Source organism: Stylophora pistillata, chromosome 12 (genome assembly GCF_964205215.1).
Source record: "Stylophora pistillata chromosome 12, jaStyPist1.2, whole genome shotgun sequence".
NCBI classification, from domain to species: Eukaryota; Metazoa; Cnidaria; class Anthozoa; order Scleractinia; family Pocilloporidae; genus Stylophora; species Stylophora pistillata.
Genome location: NC_142530.1, coordinates 8,461,604 through 8,479,976, shown reverse-complemented (window position 1 = coordinate 8,479,976; position 18,373 = coordinate 8,461,604). Strand labels below are relative to the sequence as shown.

The window sequence follows — 18,373 nt, the reverse complement described above, 5'->3', positions numbered from 1 at the left end:
TTTGAGTTATCCGTCGTTACAACCTCCAGATTCTTTTCCTAGCTTCGCCATCAAACTGTGATCAAGCGGCAAACTCAAACCTGTCACAATGCAAATGATTGACCTGCTGGTGATAATGAATAATTTATAAATTTCGGTGACTGAGACACAGACAAACATTTGGGCTTATCATGAATAATACCGACATCATTAATGTGCTGAAAGCGTGTCCTCAGACGCTGTTTGTCCATCCAATGCAGCAACAGAATCTAAGCAGGCTGTTGAATAATAAGGTGAGCCAAGTGAGTTTTTCCCCGATTAACCGCGTGGCAAACAAAATGTATCAAATGGGCTTATTCCAAAAATTTCTGAGTTTTTTTTTTTAGCTAAAGCCAGTTTAGAAATAATAAATTGGTTTCTTGTTATATCGCGAAAATCCCTTCCAGCGACTTATTTTGTTTCTGTTATGGAAACTAAATTAAAGATTGATAGTTCCACTAAAAGCTTAGAAAAATTTGTATACGAAAATTTTAGTTTGAAAACACTTTTTCAAGCATATTGTGATAAACACTTTTCTTTGGGAAGTCGTAACACGATCGACAGCTTATCTATTCTAGCGGCACTCTGTGGCGCATAAACACAGCTGCCGTAGCAATGTGCAAACACAACTTCACGAAAATGGACAAAGTTCGTAATCTTTTCTTTCATGTACTATAGTGGTCGGTTAACCAAAGAAAAACAATTATTTTGCAATCACTTTACATAACTGTTAAAATTTTGCCCAGATTTTCTTTGTTTTGTTTTTCTGTTTATTAGAGCCCTTCATTACTGATTACAATTAGTAGCGTGAGTGTAAATCACGAAAATGTATAAGCTACAGTTGTGAGTTTTATTTTTCCCACACTACACGACCATAGTCAAGTCTCGATTAACGCAGTTGGCCTTTAGGGCATTGGTCGTCTCATTAATTATAATGAGACGACCAATGTCATAATATTTCCTCTGGTTGTTGGTGTGAAGTTTATGACTATTCCATTTATTGAATAATTAGAGCAGCTTAAGTTACACTTAAACTTCGTCCTTTTCACGCACTGCGGTGAGCACTATTGAATTTCAAAACACAGATAAATAAAGTTGAAATAAATGATCTGTTCCTGATAAACGTCCTTGGCAAAAGGTACTGATATATACAAATGTGGCAGATATCAGGTGGGCATATTAGCTTTTAGTAGGTCGGTTTTAATGGGTAAAGTACCCTTCGGTTGCAAAGTTTGGAGGTCTTGAGCGTCCGAGTAGTATTACGGTATATGTTGACTTGACATTTTATAATTTTGCTCATGCTTAGCGTGCGTATATCGAGTTATGGATGCACGCGGTAAGTTTGGAGAGGACGAAAAATGCGCAAGAGTAGCTCGAGGCGCAGTCGAGAGCTACTCTAGCTTTTTGTGGGCTCTCCAAACTTCCCGCGTGCATTCATAACTCGATATACGCACAGTTAAAAGCGTGAACAAACTCTTTATAATAGAGCGACAACAAGAATCTGTGCGAAGAAGCTTTTTTATTGTGATAGAGTGCAAAACTCTCATAACGCAAAAAAAAAGTAAACAAACTTCCCTATTGGCTGGCCAAAAACACGCCACATTTTATATATTTTGGTTTGGGCTAGCGCATTTGACCCAGTTAATCGATAACTGTGAATGAAAAGCTCAAAATTAACGGAAAAAATGAAGAAAATCAAAGCTCAATGAAATCAAGTGTCACTATTAATAAAATATTTTAAAACTCAACGATCCGACAAGTTTGCAAAATGCACAACTTGCGAGTTTTTTTCGGCTTTGTTTTTGCTGCTTGTTGGATCAGGACTTAAAAGGTCAATGTCGATAGAAAAATTATGCACTTCTTCGCTAGTTTCTTCCATATTTTAAAGAGAATCAAAATTGCACTGCAGCTTAACTGGACGGCAACTCTGCAGCCAGGTAAAAAAAAAGCTCACGTCATCTTATTTTACGCACGGGCGTGCGTAAATAAAGTTTTTTTTCCTAGCGGCTCGACAGGACTTAGATAGAGCAAGCACGCGCGCTATGTTATATTAGTTGGTATCTGAACCTTCTTTATTTTGAGTGGGTCCATTTTTGTGCGCATTCTATTTACGTTTCAAACAAGGTTACATTCTGATATTTGTCTTCTAAGTTGTTCGAATATTGTGGGATTAACTTGGCAACAAAATACATTTAATGTGATTCTAGACCGTTTTACGAACAGGTAGCATTACAAGTAGCAAAACACATGAGGGAACTTGTCAAGAAAAGCCTCTGGAGAGTAACTCTTCTTTATGTCTACGCTTTCCTTGGGGGCTGTTTATTTTACTACATTGAAGGAAAGCCTGAAAAAAACCTAGATCTGTCTTCAAGGCTATGGAAAGAACTTCATCGTGGATTCGCCAATAAATATAACATCTCAATAAACGAAAGTGATTTCCAACGCTTCGTGCAGAAAGCTTTTGATGCTGTTCACGTGGGAACTAGACCAGATTGGGGCATTTTCACTGGAATGACTTTCACGATAACAACGTTGACGACAATCGGTAGGTGACTGGCTATATGCTAACTTGAACTTTTTTCTTCGCATACTTAAATTTCCATTTCTTTGCATGGCTCCACCATCTTCAACATATTTTCCCCATCTGGTCTTTATCTCGGTGCACTGGTGGACTTATTTACCAGAGAATAAATAAATTATTCAAATCAACTTCATGATGGCTTTGTACCTTCGAGTTTTTTCAAACGAACCCTTCCAGACCCTATCACCCTTGTACTTCAAGTGGAGGTGGGGATGGGGAAGGAGGTAAATTTTTCTATCTGTTCAAAAGATCAAAAGTGTACACCGTTAACTATTGGATAATCCCACAGCTTATTTTTAAATTTGACTAATAATTTGTTTTAGCTCATGTGTTACCCAGAGCTTAACATATCTTAAAAACTTTCCTTATTTGCTACACTTAAGGCGGCTGGATATAGTTTTTCACTTTTCTGATGCAAGATATTTAAACTAAAATCACGAAGCTTAGCTTTAACGAATCGCGATCACATTTTCCCCTGAAATAAAGATATTATTGAAGAGTGAGTTTGTTGTAAATATATTGAAAAATTCGTTGCCATGGCAACGTTACTGGCTTGCAATGCTGGGTCCAAAATTAGACTTGACTTGAATTTTCTTAAAAAGTGGACGGTGAATTTATTTTAGATTTTGCATGCGTCCTTTGACTCTCTTGGTCTGCTTGACCGTCAAGTTTAAAAAAATTCTGTCAGAAAGTTTAAGGAAAAGAGGCCTTTTTTAGAATTCATCGTTAACTTATTTTCCCTCGGACAGAATTTTTTCGAATTTTTGTAAAACACGCACAGAGCCGTTCAAAGTTAACGTGCAAAAAATAAAAAAAATTCGCCGAGCGGAAACAGAAATACGTCAGTCTAAAGTTTCGAATTTCCGAAAATTTCGACTCGACAAGATGGGCAATTGCGCATGCGCAATATTTGTGTCACGCCACGACACTTGCCCCGGACGCCACAAGGTTTTGGACGTCCTCTTCGCCGAACGTCCTTCGCGCTCTTCTAAAGAGCTTTATTTTGCTAAGAGAGGTTCACCTTCTGGGTGGATTGCGCCTGGAAATGGCTGCTGCTCTATTTGCCTTCAAAGTGCTGGATTATTTTGTGCAAAGTGTCGGGATCTTTTGTTCCTCTCGGAGCTGATCAACGCGATGTGGTTGGCGATTTGCTAAGAGTGGAGACCAGTGCTTCCTTCCCACCGTTGTTGTAAAGATCTTTTAAGTCATCGTAACACAGACCGCTTTCTGCAATTTTCTGAATGATATTTTCTTTGACGAGGAGCCCGTTATCGCCCTGTGAATAGAGCTTGTATTTGAAAGTTTACATGCGTTCGTGGCGTCTGTCAAGAAAGTCCAAGTCTACGAAAGCGAAGGAAGCGGATTTCACATGCTGTTCTTTTACAATGTCAGCGCTTGTTAGATGCAACGGGGATTGAAAGAGGACACAGTGGAGGGCACGTACATCTTCCAAAGCATCGTGTGCGTTAAAATCTTCATAAAAAACAGCTTGATACGCAGAAAAGAGATTGCTTTTAAATGGTTTTCCGTCAGGATTGAGAAGAGCGTTACCGCCTTTAGCGGGTGTTCTGATGAGTGTAAGACTATCGGCGAAAAACACTTTCTTCGACGATAATGTTTCTTTATTTGAATTTCCAGCACATCGTAGGAGTGTAGGAGTGTCGAACACAGAAGAATTATGGCCAATTTAAACGGTGTGACAATGCGTACTGCTGGAAAGGAAAGTGTTAAAAGATTGAAGACATTCGCTCAGGAGCGTACTGGAACATTCTCTTTGAGCAAAGTTCTCTCACCATTCACAGTTTTGACAGTGACTTGTTTACACGAGAAGCGTAGCTGTTGATATTGCATGTAGGTAGCGCCTATTTAGTGTTCCGGAAACCAGCCACGATACGGGAAAATAGCTCCGACGATCGCGATCGTGTTTGCGGCCGAATTCACGCGTATTTTGGTCACTTGAGAGTGTTGCAGCTTTCCGTTTTTGAAACACTTTACTAATAAAGTTAGAAGAAAGTGTAGGCAGCCTACGTAGAGGCGTAAAACATAGTCTACTAGGCAGATGAAATAATGATTCTGGCCTAAGCGCGGCGGCCATGTTTGTTTGTTTGTGTTTTTTTTTTTTTGCAACTTTTAAAAGTCCTGGGTAAATTAGAACCCAGTCTGCGCGCGCCGAAGAAACTATATCCAGCCTCCTTAAGCAACGTAGTATATTGCATTCTTTTCGAGCTGCAGTCTTGAAGTCCTGTATATCATAACATCATTTGGTTCTGCTGGCCGACCCAAAGAGAAAAATTTTCTCTTGATAGTAAGATGATGTCAAGACGCAAGAGCAGAAACGTACTTAGTTCCTCAAATTTTCCCACTGTTCTGGGTATTGAACTCTTGTTGTCTTTGATTTCAGGTTATGGCCATATCACTCCAGAAACTTCACTCGGCCAATTTCTCACAATAATTTACTGTCTTGTTGGGCTTCCCATATCATTGCTCGCCCTGAAAACGCTAGGGGAGCTAGTCTCAAGGATCGTTTACAGGATCGTTCTCGTGGTAGAGAAAAAAGTGCTGTCCAGAGAGAGACCCAAAAGAATCAAATTAAAAAGTTTTATAGTGACATCAGTTCTTATGTTTTTGACATTATGTGCTGGTGGACTCACACAAAAGTATGTGGAGGACTGGACATTTATAGAAGGCCTTTATGCATGGTTCGCCACACTTTCTACCATCGGGTATGGTGATTACGTTCCCATGTGGAATCTGATTAAGGGAAAGGAAGACTCTTTGAATGGCCTCTGGCTCCTTCTATACTCGCTGACTTTGCCTAGTCTGGCGGCACTCTCTGTAGTTTCTGGTCTACTAAATTCGCTTGTTGAAGCCCTCGAAGAATTCCGAATTCAGTATAAAGTTTGCTACAAAAAATTTAAGTACAAAAAGAAGACCTGTAAAGGCTGCGGAGATAAAGAAGCAATGATCCCTGGACAAGTCCTTATGAGGACCTACAGGGAAGCATGGTCAAAGGAGGGCAATAAAAGAGCACGATCTGCTTCTGTTTAAGCTTCTTTAATTCGTTAAACTGAAGGTATAAGTATGATTAAGATTATGTTAAGGGAAATGATTATGTTAAGGGAAATGTGTGAGGAAGAAAGGTAATTTCCCTAGATTTTCTAGAATACCTAGTCACGTTGACGTGGACACTTGATATCATACAATGGAATTTTCTGAACCATTTATAATTATGATTAATTCCGCCGGATAGCTTTGTTGTAGGCTTCTGGGACGTTCTTCAATTCATTTTAAATTCAAATAAAAACTCAGTCATCTAGCGGTAATAGATGCTGGTGTCAGCAAAGAACGACTGCCTGGAAAGGACCGAAAGAGGGAATTACTTTGACATAATTCAAAGATTGTTCATTTCAAGGAAATTTCAAGGCAACATGCGAGTTTGTGTCGCTGGTAAAATACCTTATGGTCTGTAGTAGGCTTGAGTAAGATTTTAGAGCTGTATCATTGTTAGGGGTAGTTTCGTAGGAATATTAACCTAGGACGTTTAGGTTACAATGGATAATCAATGGTTAATCTTTGTTTAATAAAATGGTTAATCAATGGTTAAAATGGTTAATCAATGGTTAATCTTTGTTTAATAAAATGTCTGGGTTTGTAGGAGTGTGGTGTTTTTTCTACCGTTTGAATATACCATAGCAAGTACTTTGATTACTGGAGACCGAAGTTGGACCTGTGTACTCGAAACATGTGGTACATGTAGTGAGGTGTAGGCAGAAGTAAAAAAATCATAGATTAATACATGATGGGTGCAAAAGCAAGTTCTCGATTATCTAAAGATTGGAATTGAAAATATATAAATGAAAAAAATAAAGCACAAACCAGTTGATGCAGCCGACCTATCTTACAGAGTATTATTGTAGTTCGACAGAGATTGGTCAGGAACAATTTAGAAAAGTTTCCAAAAAAATTGTTCGACACTTATATTGATCAAGTGACTGTCATCAGTTGACACTTTAGAGCTCATAGTAATCACGGAATGTATCTTGCCGTAATTCAATTATTTACTAATCTCAACTATGGGTGAGATGAGTGTTTGTCGATTTAACATTTTTAATGGCCTCAGCCGTGGAAGGAGGTGAAATATGTGTTGTCAATCAGTAAAACATACGAGTCTCTGACTGGTACAATCAAAACCTTCATGATCATATGCATTCAACTTTTGTTTTTTTCTTCTGATATACCGACGTTAATCTTTCTTTTTTTAACACAAATATCAGATCGCCAAGGTAGAACGAGGTTGCTGTATATTATTAGTTTAATTTGACAGCCGTGATGTTTCGGGTTCTGAAAGCTTCAAATTCCCTTGTAACGATTTTATGTTAAAGATGATAGCAGTATTTCAGTATAATGAAAACAGAATTTCCTGGAGATTCTCATCAATATGAATGTATATTTTGATAAAAAAAGAAATGCTCGACCTTTCTTGAAAGCCATATATCGACAGTTTAAAGGAGAATGTCAAGAGTCATCATGCTATTGCCGAGGATGCAGTCTCATTTACATTTAAGTTCTAAATTTACAATTCCACTAAGAATTTGTCCTTTGTTCAAAGTTTTTCGTTTACTCAAAACAAGTTTTTCAGTAAGTTCCTAAGTAGTCAGGCCTCCGAGGTTACCTTCCAGGCCTTAAACTAGTTTCCAGTTCCTACAGTTCAAACTCGCGGAACTCCGCTACACATGCTGCGACGATTGTATGTAAATGAAGGGAACGCAATAAACCTAACTTCGTGAAGAATCTTCTAGAGGAACTGAGATATGTTCCGTTTATTATTACTCTCCAGTCACTTACAAAAATCTAATTTAAACATCTTTGAGAAAATTTGAATTTTCTTTGCGAAGAGTTTGTTTCTACAAATATATTTGGGCAGGTGTCTAGGAATGAATTCAAAATTTTACCTAATTGGACTTAAGAAATGTAATTGACTTCATACATTACGCAGAGTGGTGTTAAGGGTTTTAAAGACGACGTTTTATTAAGTAGCCGTCCTTTCTTTAAATTTGCAAGTGTGTATCGATTCCAAGGGTGACGAAAATGGGTTTTCTATGCGTATCCAACTTTGTGAGTAAAGAAACCAAAATTCTTTTAATCCGCTTATCTTTGTTTTGGGGTTTTCTCTACGGCGGTGCTTTCCTCTTCAAGATGATAGAAGACAAAGCGACGAAAGAAGAGATCAAGAAAAATACAGTTGAAATGGAAATTTTGAAGAATATGGCGATAGACAAGTACAATATGACAGATGATGAATTTGACATTCTCGTCAACAAATTGAAGACAAAGGCATGTGCAAATTTGCCGGAATGGAGCTTTAAACATGCCACCAGCTTTACACTGCAGCTTTTGACTACAATTGGTATGTATTGCCGATGGTTTCTTAAATCGCCTTATCGTTTATGGAGGTTGAATACTTCTTAGTCGCGGCGCTATTTTGTTGAATATCCACAACAAAAGTTACACCTGCAAGCATCGTTGATATTTCGATGCGCTATACCAGCATTGACTTATTATTATCATATTTCATCTAGTCCCTTTCTTTACCTTTTTTCGCTATTGTGGAAAGGTACTTTGTTTAATTTAGAGCAAATGCATTCTAGATACTATGTTTTAACCAATTTTTTTTCGGTTGGTTTATATTTCAATATTTTCTTGGCATCAAGGCCGATTGACAAGACAGAATTAACATTCATAGTCATCGAAATTACTCACTTTTTGTTGAGGATATCACTGTACGACAAGTGCTGAGCGTTTTTTAACGAACAGACGTTTTGACGTGACAGGTAAAGGTGACAACTTGTCGAGAACTACTGTAAGATTGTTACTATCCTTTTCGCTTTTTCATGTAACTTTAACAAGCCACTGTCGAGTCCACTGGAATAGAACAGCGAGTAAGTTAGCTATAGCATTTTAACAAAACTTTAAAAAGAAAATTTTTTTACTTGGCAGGTTATGGAAACATCACGCCAAGAACCTCTACTGGACAGATCATTACCATTGTCTTTGCCATTTTTGGTATACCTCTAACGGTTCTGACGCTGAAGTCCATTGGCGAGGGATATAACAGGCTGGTCAAATGCCTCATAACAAAGCTCGAAAGCTGTTTCTGTAGAAGGCAAAATGAGATTGAAAACCTTGAGCTGAAGGTCCTGTTGGGTAATATCTTTGTGCTTACAACCATTGTGTTCTCTGTAGCAGCAGAATCACAAGCACAGGACGGATGGAGTATTAGGCAGGGTGCGTATGTATGGTTTATCACCCTGACTACAGTGGGATTCGGAGATTTTGTACCAAAAACGATGATGGAATATCAACCCAGCGGCTGGATTATCCCTGGATTGTGTTTCATGGCTGCGGTTGTCGATTCCGTGGTTGAATTTGTTAACAAGGCTGATTTCCAGCTTAACCGTGACAACAGCAAATGCCTTTGCTGCAACAATTCCCCTCAGTCTGCTCAAGTGGAAGATGATGGTACTAAGAAGCTCTCTTCCAATGATTTGGAAATCAAAGGGGCTCATCATCAAAGACGGGATGCAAACTCAGCAAGAGATACAAAATTTTAAATAACTGACTTAAAATAACTTTAGTACTGCTTAATTCATTGACGTGTTGGCGGGTACGTATCACTGCCCAGTGTAGGAAAACTGAAATTAGAACTTCTGATGCGTAATTTATTGGCGTGATTAAAAGAGAAACACGGAGTTCAATATGGGTTTGGAGCTGGGAAGCAAATTATGGTGGCCGGAAAATAGTGTTAATAGTTATCTAATGTCAACTCTCACCTAAAAGTACTTATTCAACTATTAGTGGCTTCTCAGTATGGGGTTTAAAAAGTTCAATCTGTAATATTACGTATCTTACTTGCCTTTGTGCCTGCTATTTCAAAGTTAGGCACCCCCTCACCAAAAAAAGAAAAAAAAGGAAAAAAAAAGAAACAAAAAAGGGAAAAGCTTCATCCGTTAAAAATTTTCAAACGGTTGTTTAGAGAAATGCTTTTTTGCTTTCGAGTATCAAAATCTAATGGCCCTCTCACTTTTGGATTTGCATTGCTATGTTGTAGTGTGAAACAATGGCTAACAGAAATTCACCTTGACAGACTTGAGTAATAATAAATACAGCAACAGAAGCGAGGATATTGGTTGTAATAGCCCATATTTTATATTTCTACTCCTATTTTTGGCGAGAGTTTCGTTTCAGAGTTTGGTGTAAAATAAAATATAGATATTTAGATATATAGATAAGGAGCAACTCGACGGTTCATGCTCTTTGTTGCCAAGAGTGTACTACACTATCAGTTGACCATTACAGGTTGGTTGCCATGCATGTCTAAGGACTAAAATAGTTTATTGATATCATGGATTTCAAAATGTAGTAGTCATCTAGGTCTTGAACACTAGAAGTTTGAATACTCCTGTTAAGATATACAGAGACATTGCGATGGACTGGCATCTCATCCAGGGGGGAGTAGAAATACTCCCAGTCGCTTCATGCTACAGAAGCCGGAGTTAAGCACCGGCCTAATGGGCCACTAGGCTCGTAAATAAACTTTATCTTTACCCTATGAAGTGTAGCCGTGAGTGGTAAGTACTGTAGCAGCTGCTAAATAACAAACTGCTTACAGCGCATAAGACTTATGCCTATGAATTATCATAGATTTTTTTCTAATATTCATTTTTGTCTCGGCTACCATTATCTACTGTATTGGTTGAAATATAGAAATCCATCTTCGATACATATGCAGCTGTTGACGGTTCTTATGGTGGAACCATATTACCCGCCTGCTACAGCTAGTGTGTTACCGAGCTATTAATAATTTTCCCATTAAGTGATGAAGACAGAATTTTGTAGCTGGTGGAAAAACACAGTAACCAGGTACGACTGTAAAATCTGATTGAGAGACTCGAGTCTGGCAATACCCGGATTAATTGTAAAGGAAACATCTACTGAACAGTGAAATTAAGTTTCTTTTTGTTTCTTTAATCATTCCTTTTCTTAAACTAAACTGATGGCTCTTGTAAGCCTTCTATATCAGCACAATAGATTAAAAAAGCAGGTCGGAAAAAAAACAACAATAAAACTATACAAAATGAAGAAGAGTGCAATATTAATGAAAAATGGACCCATTAATCTACATAATTATATATTATAATAACAAAGCCCTACACACAAAATAAAAATAAATACACACAACAACAAAAATATCAAAGAGGGATTACAGCGTTTGCATTTACACGTGCAAAATATATTTGTTTTTTCTCGGATGTCTCCTATTAAGAGAATTTTACAGAGATTTTGCCTGCGCAAAATACGTTTTAAAATGACTAAGAATTTTCAATTAGGTTTACGTTAACTAAGAAATGAGCAGGTGTAAACACATTGACCACGTGTAGGTGACAATCTGCAATTAGTTATTCATCATCCGACAAATAATAAAAAAGTAAGCCTTAATGTAAAAACGGTATTTCTTGAAAGTTTCGCCCTTAAACGGCGCAATGTTAAAATTAGTTGGTTGATGGAAATTTGGTAACCCACGAAAAATTAACTTGCGGTACAACCATAAATGGATGGATGGATTGTTAGAAAAGTCTCTGATCTGTGCGCAGTTAACATAGATGCCAGAGGCTGGAATATCTATCACATTTAGATTGTGAAAATTGATCGTCTAATGACCTGGCCGCCTTAGAAAAAAGAAATAAACTGAATATAAGAGAGGGAGGACAATTTTAAGCTTCGTCAAGAACACATAAAACAAAAAAATATCACTTTATTATGGCTTTATACTTGCCGCTGGTTGGGTTATCGAGCAGCAAGATGAATCAGCCCATGACAAAAAGGAGAGGATGTTGAAGGACCTGAGGACAGACATGCAGAGTAAATACAACACGACATGAATATGAGTTCATGAATTTTTCAAGAAGAGCCAAAGAAGCCCTGACGGTTGGGGAGAAAAAGGACTGGACTTTCCCAAACAGCTTTATGTTCGTGGCTACAGCTATATCGACAATAGGTAATTATGCAACGATAGAAAATGACATACGACTCTATGGAAGTAGGCGGCTCAGTTTAAAAAGGAAAGGAGAACTTGGATTACAAATAAACCTCTTTAGCTTGTAAGGTTTTGTTTACCTATTCTAGGTCTCATTAGTATTTCCAGCTTTACTTGTTGTTAATTATGCTCCCACGAGCACATTATTAAGAGAACTTTTGAAAAAAAAACAGTTCTCTTGGGTATCATTACTTGACTTTTTGGTAAAAAAAAAATGCTTTAGAGCTACATCCATTTTAATAATCATGTGGACTATTGCCATATTATATCCAAGTTTAAACATTATCGTATCTCACTCGGAAAGAATAGAAATCAACGTAAATAACATGATATCCTCTATCAATAGAGAAACAGGATAACAAGAGAACTAACGAAAAGGCCAACACATAACGCAGAATTACAAAAAGATTAAAAATCAAACAAACGAAAAATATAACAACGAAAATGAATAAGATAAACCCCAGCTAACTTGATGTGTGATTCTTCTCGCTATCTTCTTTTCAATTTCTATTCATTTATTTGTTTCTATTTTACGTATTTGACTCTAGTTGCTTGATTTTACGTAGCCTATGGAAATATAACACCTAAGAAACATCTTAGGCAAGTAATTACCATCATCATCTGCATTCTTGGTATTCCTTTGTGCATGGTGACCTCTAAAACGGCAGGAGAACTTATGACTTCTTGCCTTTGGTTCCTCGTTATCAAAACGGAAAAAGTTATCGGAAGGAGAGAGGAACCCAAACATGTTAAGAAGATAACGTTCCTTGCTGCGTGTGTATTAATATTAACATTTCTAGCATTATCTGCTACGTTATCCACCTTCCAAGAACAATGGTGTTTCACTGAAGGTTTATATACCTGGTTTATTACTATCACAACAATTGGTTGAGGGGACTATATATGTTCCATTTAAAAAAAATGTAAAGTAAGAAAAAGATTTAGAGAAGGGTTTTATCGTTCACATTATCATCGTTGGCTTACCTCTCATTTTAGGACTAAGTCTTATGCCTTGTCTTTTAACTGTGTCGTCGACTCCTTAGGTGAAATACGATGTTTCGTAATCGCTTTTGGGAGTTCTGCTCAAGAATGGTTTGTGATCGATGTGGAAGCTATTGTATTATACCAGAACAGCGCAATCGAGATGCTGGATGGACTTCTGAGAATCAGTTAACTAACCTTTTGTTAAAATTCTGACCATGGTTTTGTTAACTTTCTCTAATCGATGGAGAGCGATTTAAAGTTCGTGGAGAAATTTTGTAAATGATCCAAGAAAGTAAGAAAGCAAATATTTACACGAACCACCAGTTAGGTTTGAAAGTCGTTTGGTGAATGTTGGTTCAGCTAGTGGTGAACTAATTAAACCCGTAGATTCTGTAGCTTAAAATATAGTGCTTCCTGTGGATATATTTTATCTTGGTACAAAGCTAGTTTTTAAAAATTCTCAGCTTAGTCGAGGCCTGGCTTCAGACTAGGATACAAATAAACTAACCATAGCTGAAGAGTAGCCAGAAAGTTTCTCCACTAGACTTCAAGCATATCTTACACATTTTTATCTATTAAAAACAAAACATTGAAACTTTTCTCAATTGTCTATTCCATCTGTACAAAATGTAAATATGCATTTTTCACCTGTTGGCACTCGCAATACAACATTATTTTACGGACTAATACTCCTGTTCGTTTCAGTGAGCACACAAACAACTGAAGTGTTTGTGGACAGTGAATTATCTATAGACTTCTTTTCGTAACTGAATTGTTTGTGGACAGTGAATTATCTACAGACTTCTTTTCGTAACAAAACGTGAAAATATATCGCGATTTTCAATACAATTTACTGTGACATTAATTATCGGAGACCTTAAGCTTTCAACTGGTACTGATCTGATAGTGAATACCATGTATTAATGATACGCACTTAAATAAATAAATAATTTGTCATATTTTACGAAGCACGAAGTCTTGTTTTCTGCTTGGGACGAATATCCCTCACAGGTCAGTGTCTTAGTCTCCACATGCTCTTCTTAAACAAGTTAAAGAGGTGATGATGATACCTATACATTTTAGTATTTACGTTTGTGGTTAAACTTGATAAAGATAATCCCCGGGCTGTCGCAAAAGTACGTCGCTACATGAATAGGAACTTTGTTGAGAGGATTTAAACCACTGGCTTTCCCTCCCTAAAAGTATTAACAGATGCGAAAATGCTGGTGTACTGTCTCGATTAGCAAACTAGACCAAATGCTTTTTGTTTGTATGACCTACTTTCCTGACTGTCATTTCTCATTCGAGACGTGATATGGAAGACATGATATGGAAATAAGCCAGTCTCCTGGTAGTGAATTTCTTGATGTCTTTGTGTAGTTCCGACTCCTAGGCAGCGTTTGGTGATTTTTTATTTGAAATTGTCAGGCCAAGGTTTGATATTTCCCGTAACGGTCGATGTTAATAAGTTGTTTATCATATGGCTCACAAACTCAAGAAACGGATCGCCAATTTACATTTAGCTATTCATTTATTCTTCTTTGCTTAGCTCGTCCCTTCCAGCACCGTCTTATTGGCAATTTTAAACTCTACCTTCGCTTTTCCTCCATTATCATTATTGCATTTTTGAAAATTAGCAGACATTCATCACTTTCCATGGGTGGTTTCGTATCACCCCAATCCAATACTGAGGCAGTAGAAGAGCACGAACCGCAAAAGTTCAAGAAAAATGCAAATTTACGTTTCTGTATTTTCTCAAGAATAGTACCCTTATAGCACTTCTAAAACTCCTAAATGAAATGTTAATTAAAAATGGGGAGAGAAATAGAATAAACTAACCATGTTCGCCAGCTAGGCCTCTTATCAGCTGAGAGCGGAACACGCTTCTAACATTTTGTCAAAAGTATGAGCTGAGCGGGGGGCCACGCGTTGGTATATGGAGGACGAGAGTAAAAAAAATGAGAGGGCTTTTTTTAATTTCATTTCGTCATTTGCATAAGTTCCGTGAAGTTCATTCCCTTCCGCTTAAATAAAAGAAATAGAAGAAAGCCCTTCATAGGGTAACATGTCAACACTGTAGTGTCAAACGGGATGTTACGTTTATTGCTTTCTTTTTTTTCCATCTCTAGTCTAAACATGTCCCATTTATTCATAGATAATGCGTCCATTAATTGGAAGGACATTGCTGCGTTTTGTGGTATTATATGCTTATGCGAGTTTTTTCGCTTGGATTTTTACCATCATCGAGCAAAGAAGCGAGTCAGCTCACGACAGAATGGAAAGGATGTTGAAAGATCTAAGAAGCGATATTGAGATGAAGTCTAATATTACTGACAACGAATTTGACAGCTTTGTGAGAAGAGCTGCTGTCACCGTGACAACAGGAAAGGAACTGGATTGGAATTTTCGGAATAGCTTCGACTTTGTTTTCGCAGCCATCACAACAATAGGTGTATAGTGATTAAGATAACTTTGGGAGGGAAAAGATAACAAGAGTCTCTTAAAAGTTCTCGTAGCTTAGTTTGCGAGGAATTAACCTAATAGGATATCAAGAACCGAACGGCACATCATTTTCCCCGGTTGCAAGAACACTTAAACGGTGGGCGGGATAGGAGGGCGGAGTGTCGAGGGCCTCTTGTGGAAAGGATCGATAGCGTAATCCTCTAGTGCTCTTTCAAAAGTTCGAGCCTGAGCCCTTTATGAATAATGTTTATTTTGTTCAATAGATAGATATGTAAATATTTGTTTGCCTGACAGGATATGGGTATATAACTCCCAAAACAAGTCTCGGCCAAGGAATTACTATCGTTACCTGTCTCTTTGGAATTCCTATTAGCATGTTGGCCTTCAAAACTGCAGGAGAACTGATTTCTTCGCTACTTCGGTACCTGATAATCAAAGCTGAAACTGTTTTGCTCAAAAGAGGTGAACCAAAGCATGTCAAGAAGAAAACTTTCCTCGCAGCTAGTGCATTAGCGGTTGCTCTTCACATATCGTTCGCCACGTCGTCCACTTACCGGGAGGGATGGAGTTTTATAACTAGCTTATACGCCTGGTTCACTACCTTTACAACAATTGGTTTTGGAGACTATGTTCCGTTTGTGGCAACTCAAATAAAGCTGGATCAAGAAAAAGCCTCGGAAGACGCTATGATTGTCCCGAGCTTGATCGCTGTTATACCATGGATGGTTGGGTTCAGTGTTACCTCTTGCCTTTTGAACTGTATTGTTGACTCTTTGGATGATATAAGGGATTTCCGAAATCATTATTTTAGCTGTTGGTCAAATTTGGTTTCTAAAATGAAAATGTTGCTATGTAGAGGGTGCAAAAATTATAGCATGACCGAAGGACGCGGTGAAGATCATCACTCATCCCATGAAAATAATCAGGTGGCTTCCTTGTAGCGCACATGGTTGTATGTCAATCGTAACTCTTTCATCAAAGGGAAAGTGTTGCCAATATTAAAGGACAGTTGTTTTCAAAGTGAAACTGGTCTTTGGCTCTCTGGGGAAAATTACAACTATTAAATAGTTGCCTACAGAGTTGCATTAACGCATACCTAAGACAATCTACAAAAACAATATGAAATAATATTCTGCCACTTTTTTCCCATTCCCATGGCACGTATCACCTCACAGTCCCCATAACATTTGTATTGTAATGCGACGATCTTAGTTTACCAGGTTTTCACGCACTTGCATCTGACAACAAACCTCTTAGTTTCCAGCATCGAAACGATGTACCTCAAAACACGTTTCATGTGACTGCTATTCATTTGACTGATTAAAATCAGATATATGCAGCGGTGAATTTCACAAGTTTTCTTCAGCCAGAAAAAAATAGGATTATTTCGATCGATTCAGCCGCCAATGTATACGTAAGATGTTTAAATATAATCAAACAGCCAATAAACTTCACTGTGTTTGGTTTGTGCCAGAACTCTATACGAAATAATGTTTACTCAAAAAGTGGCATTTAAAGCAACGATACTTAGTATAAACTGTAACACGCCTCGCTATCGTTAATGCGAGGTTGCCGTATTCCGACATGACGTCGCGCTCGTCCATGTTGGATACGATTTATGACCAGTGTCTTCGCTCTAGTGAGTGAGTGACTGAGTGACTCACTGGTACATCGAAGTCCCCACAAAGCTCGTTCCTAAGTGTACCTCGAGTTAAAACCGGAAACAGTTATCGTAAAGAGAAACAATTCCAAGCTCGTTAAGGGGAAAACGTTTCTCTTCTCAAGGGGTATGTCCTCATGTTAACACTTCTCGTATTGGCTGCCACGTTTTCCAATCACCTTCAAAGAACATGGAGTTTCACTGACAATTGAACGCCGAGGATTTCTTTCGCAACAATTTGTTCTGTCCCACTTGACAAAGAATTTTATCGTTCACAACATTATTTTTTTAGTTTACCTATCGATGATAGGTAAACTAACTGTTTACCTTAAACAAAGGTGGAACTAGATAATTTGAATATATCAACAAAGTTGAAATGGTGAATTAGCCACTGTAACGATTACAAAAGCTGACGTTTCGAGCGTTAGCCCTTCGTCGGAGCGAAAGGGCTAACGCTCGTTACGGTGGCCAATTTACCATTTCAACTTTGTTGATATATCCAAATTATTTCGTTACCCCCACCGACGCAGCCCCAAACAGTTCATAAGGTGGAACTAGGTTCGATGATATTAAAATTCATTGCTTGAATTTTAATATCATCGAACAAAGAAGCAAGTCCACTCGCAGCAGAATGGAAAGGATGTTGAAAAATCTGGGAACAGACTTTGAGATGAAGTTTAATAATATAACTGATAACGAATTTAATAGCGTTGTGAGAAGAGCTGCTATCGCCGTGAAATGGAATAGACTTTCCAGAATAGTCTACACTTCGTATTTACAGCAGTCACAACAATAGGTAGCGTAACTGAATGATTTTGGTCTCTTTTGATTATTATAATAAAAATAAATATAATAATAGACTATTAATGATGATGATAATGATAACAATGATAATTAATAGCAATAATAATATGGGCGTTTAGTAGCGGATATTTCGCAAGGTGGCTCTTTTTGCAGTAAATGGTTTGAACCAGAGGGTAACATGTGAAGGTGTAGTCTGATCGTCCGGGTGAGTGTAGTCCTGAGAAGGACTGTTGTCGGTGGTAGTGACTGACGTTTCGACAATCTGTGCGGAAGTCATCATCAGAGTCAAGTGAATGATTGTTGTCAGTAGAATGTTGTTATTCCAGTTCGTGTGAAATGATCGGTTGGTTTTGCCGTGATGTTAATGGCTGTAAGACTCAAGTGACGTAAGTCGGTCGTGATTGGTCTGTTTCGATCTGTCGGTAAAGTTAGGTCGTTCTTTTTCGGTCGTTTGTGATGTTTATGTCGTGAATGAGTCATTTGTATGGAGCGGGTAGTTGTTGACATCCGTTTAGGGGAGTCTGTTCTAAGTTAGTAAACCAGCTTTCCAGAGTCAGTCGTTGAAAATAGTCAGTGCTGTAGGTTAGGCATTGCGCAGAGTCCCAGTCAATGTTGTGGTTGGTAAGTCGATGGTGTTCAGCAATGTGATTGCGGAACACCTTATTGCATAACATTGCTGAACACACGCTTGCTGAACACTTGCTGATTGCTGAACACACCCTTCAATATCCGTGTCGCCCACAAACCCATCACCACACTACCTCAGTTA

General features: G+C 38.0%; 3 protein-coding genes and 1 pseudogene across 3 annotated transcripts; all 4 read left to right on the top strand.

The window, feature by feature from the left end:
* Positions 1–68: 68 nt before the first annotated feature.
* Positions 69–6,253, top strand: LOC111334478 (potassium channel subfamily K member 15). Its single transcript, XM_022940233.2, has 3 exons — positions 69–272; positions 2,242–2,563; positions 5,001–6,253. The coding sequence occupies exons 1-3, from the start codon at positions 171–173 to the stop codon at positions 5,645–5,647; spliced, it is 1,071 nt and encodes a 356-aa protein (XP_022795968.1). The 5' UTR covers positions 69–170; the 3' UTR covers positions 5,648–6,253.
* Positions 6,254–7,240: 987 nt separating this feature from the next.
* LOC111334464 (potassium channel subfamily K member 9) lies at positions 7,241–10,318 on the top strand. Its single transcript, XM_022940214.2, has 2 exons — positions 7,241–8,006; positions 8,597–10,318. Exons 1-2 carry the CDS (start codon positions 7,688–7,690, stop codon positions 9,208–9,210), a joined length of 933 nt encoding a protein of 310 aa, XP_022795949.2. The 5' UTR covers positions 7,241–7,687; the 3' UTR covers positions 9,211–10,318.
* Positions 10,319–11,397: 1,079 nt separating this feature from the next.
* On the top strand, positions 11,398–13,641 carry LOC148718667 (potassium channel subfamily K member 15-like; annotated as a pseudogene).
* On the top strand, positions 13,621–16,160 carry LOC111334466 (potassium channel subfamily K member 15). Its single transcript, XM_022940217.2, has 3 exons — positions 13,621–13,688; positions 14,833–15,127; positions 15,435–16,160. Exons 2-3 carry the CDS (start codon positions 14,836–14,838, stop codon positions 16,079–16,081), a joined length of 939 nt encoding a protein of 312 aa, XP_022795952.2. The 5' UTR covers positions 13,621–13,688; positions 14,833–14,835; the 3' UTR covers positions 16,082–16,160.
* The last annotated feature ends 2,213 nt before the right edge of the window (positions 16,161–18,373 follow it).

Coding starts and splice junctions, on each gene's coding strand:
- LOC111334466 (XM_022940217.2), top strand. CDS start 14,836: ATGCGTCCATTAATTGGAAGGACATTGCTGCGTTTTGTGGTATTATAT. Junction 15,128..15,434: donor CGCAGCCATCACAACAATAG/GTGTATAGTGAT, acceptor TTTGCCTGACAG/GATATGGGTATATAACTCCC.
- LOC111334478 (XM_022940233.2), top strand. CDS start 171: ATGAATAATACCGACATCATTAATGTGCTGAAAGCGTGTCCTCAGACG. Junction 273..2,241: donor GCAGGCTGTTGAATAATAAG/GTGAGCCAAGTG, acceptor TTTTACGAACAG/GTAGCATTACAAGTAGCAAA. Junction 2,564..5,000: donor AACAACGTTGACGACAATCG/GTAGGTGACTGG, acceptor CTTTGATTTCAG/GTTATGGCCATATCACTCCA.
- LOC111334464 (XM_022940214.2), top strand. CDS start 7,688: ATGGGTTTTCTATGCGTATCCAACTTTGTGAGTAAAGAAACCAAAATT. Junction 8,007..8,596: donor GCAGCTTTTGACTACAATTG/GTATGTATTGCC, acceptor TTTACTTGGCAG/GTTATGGAAACATCACGCCA.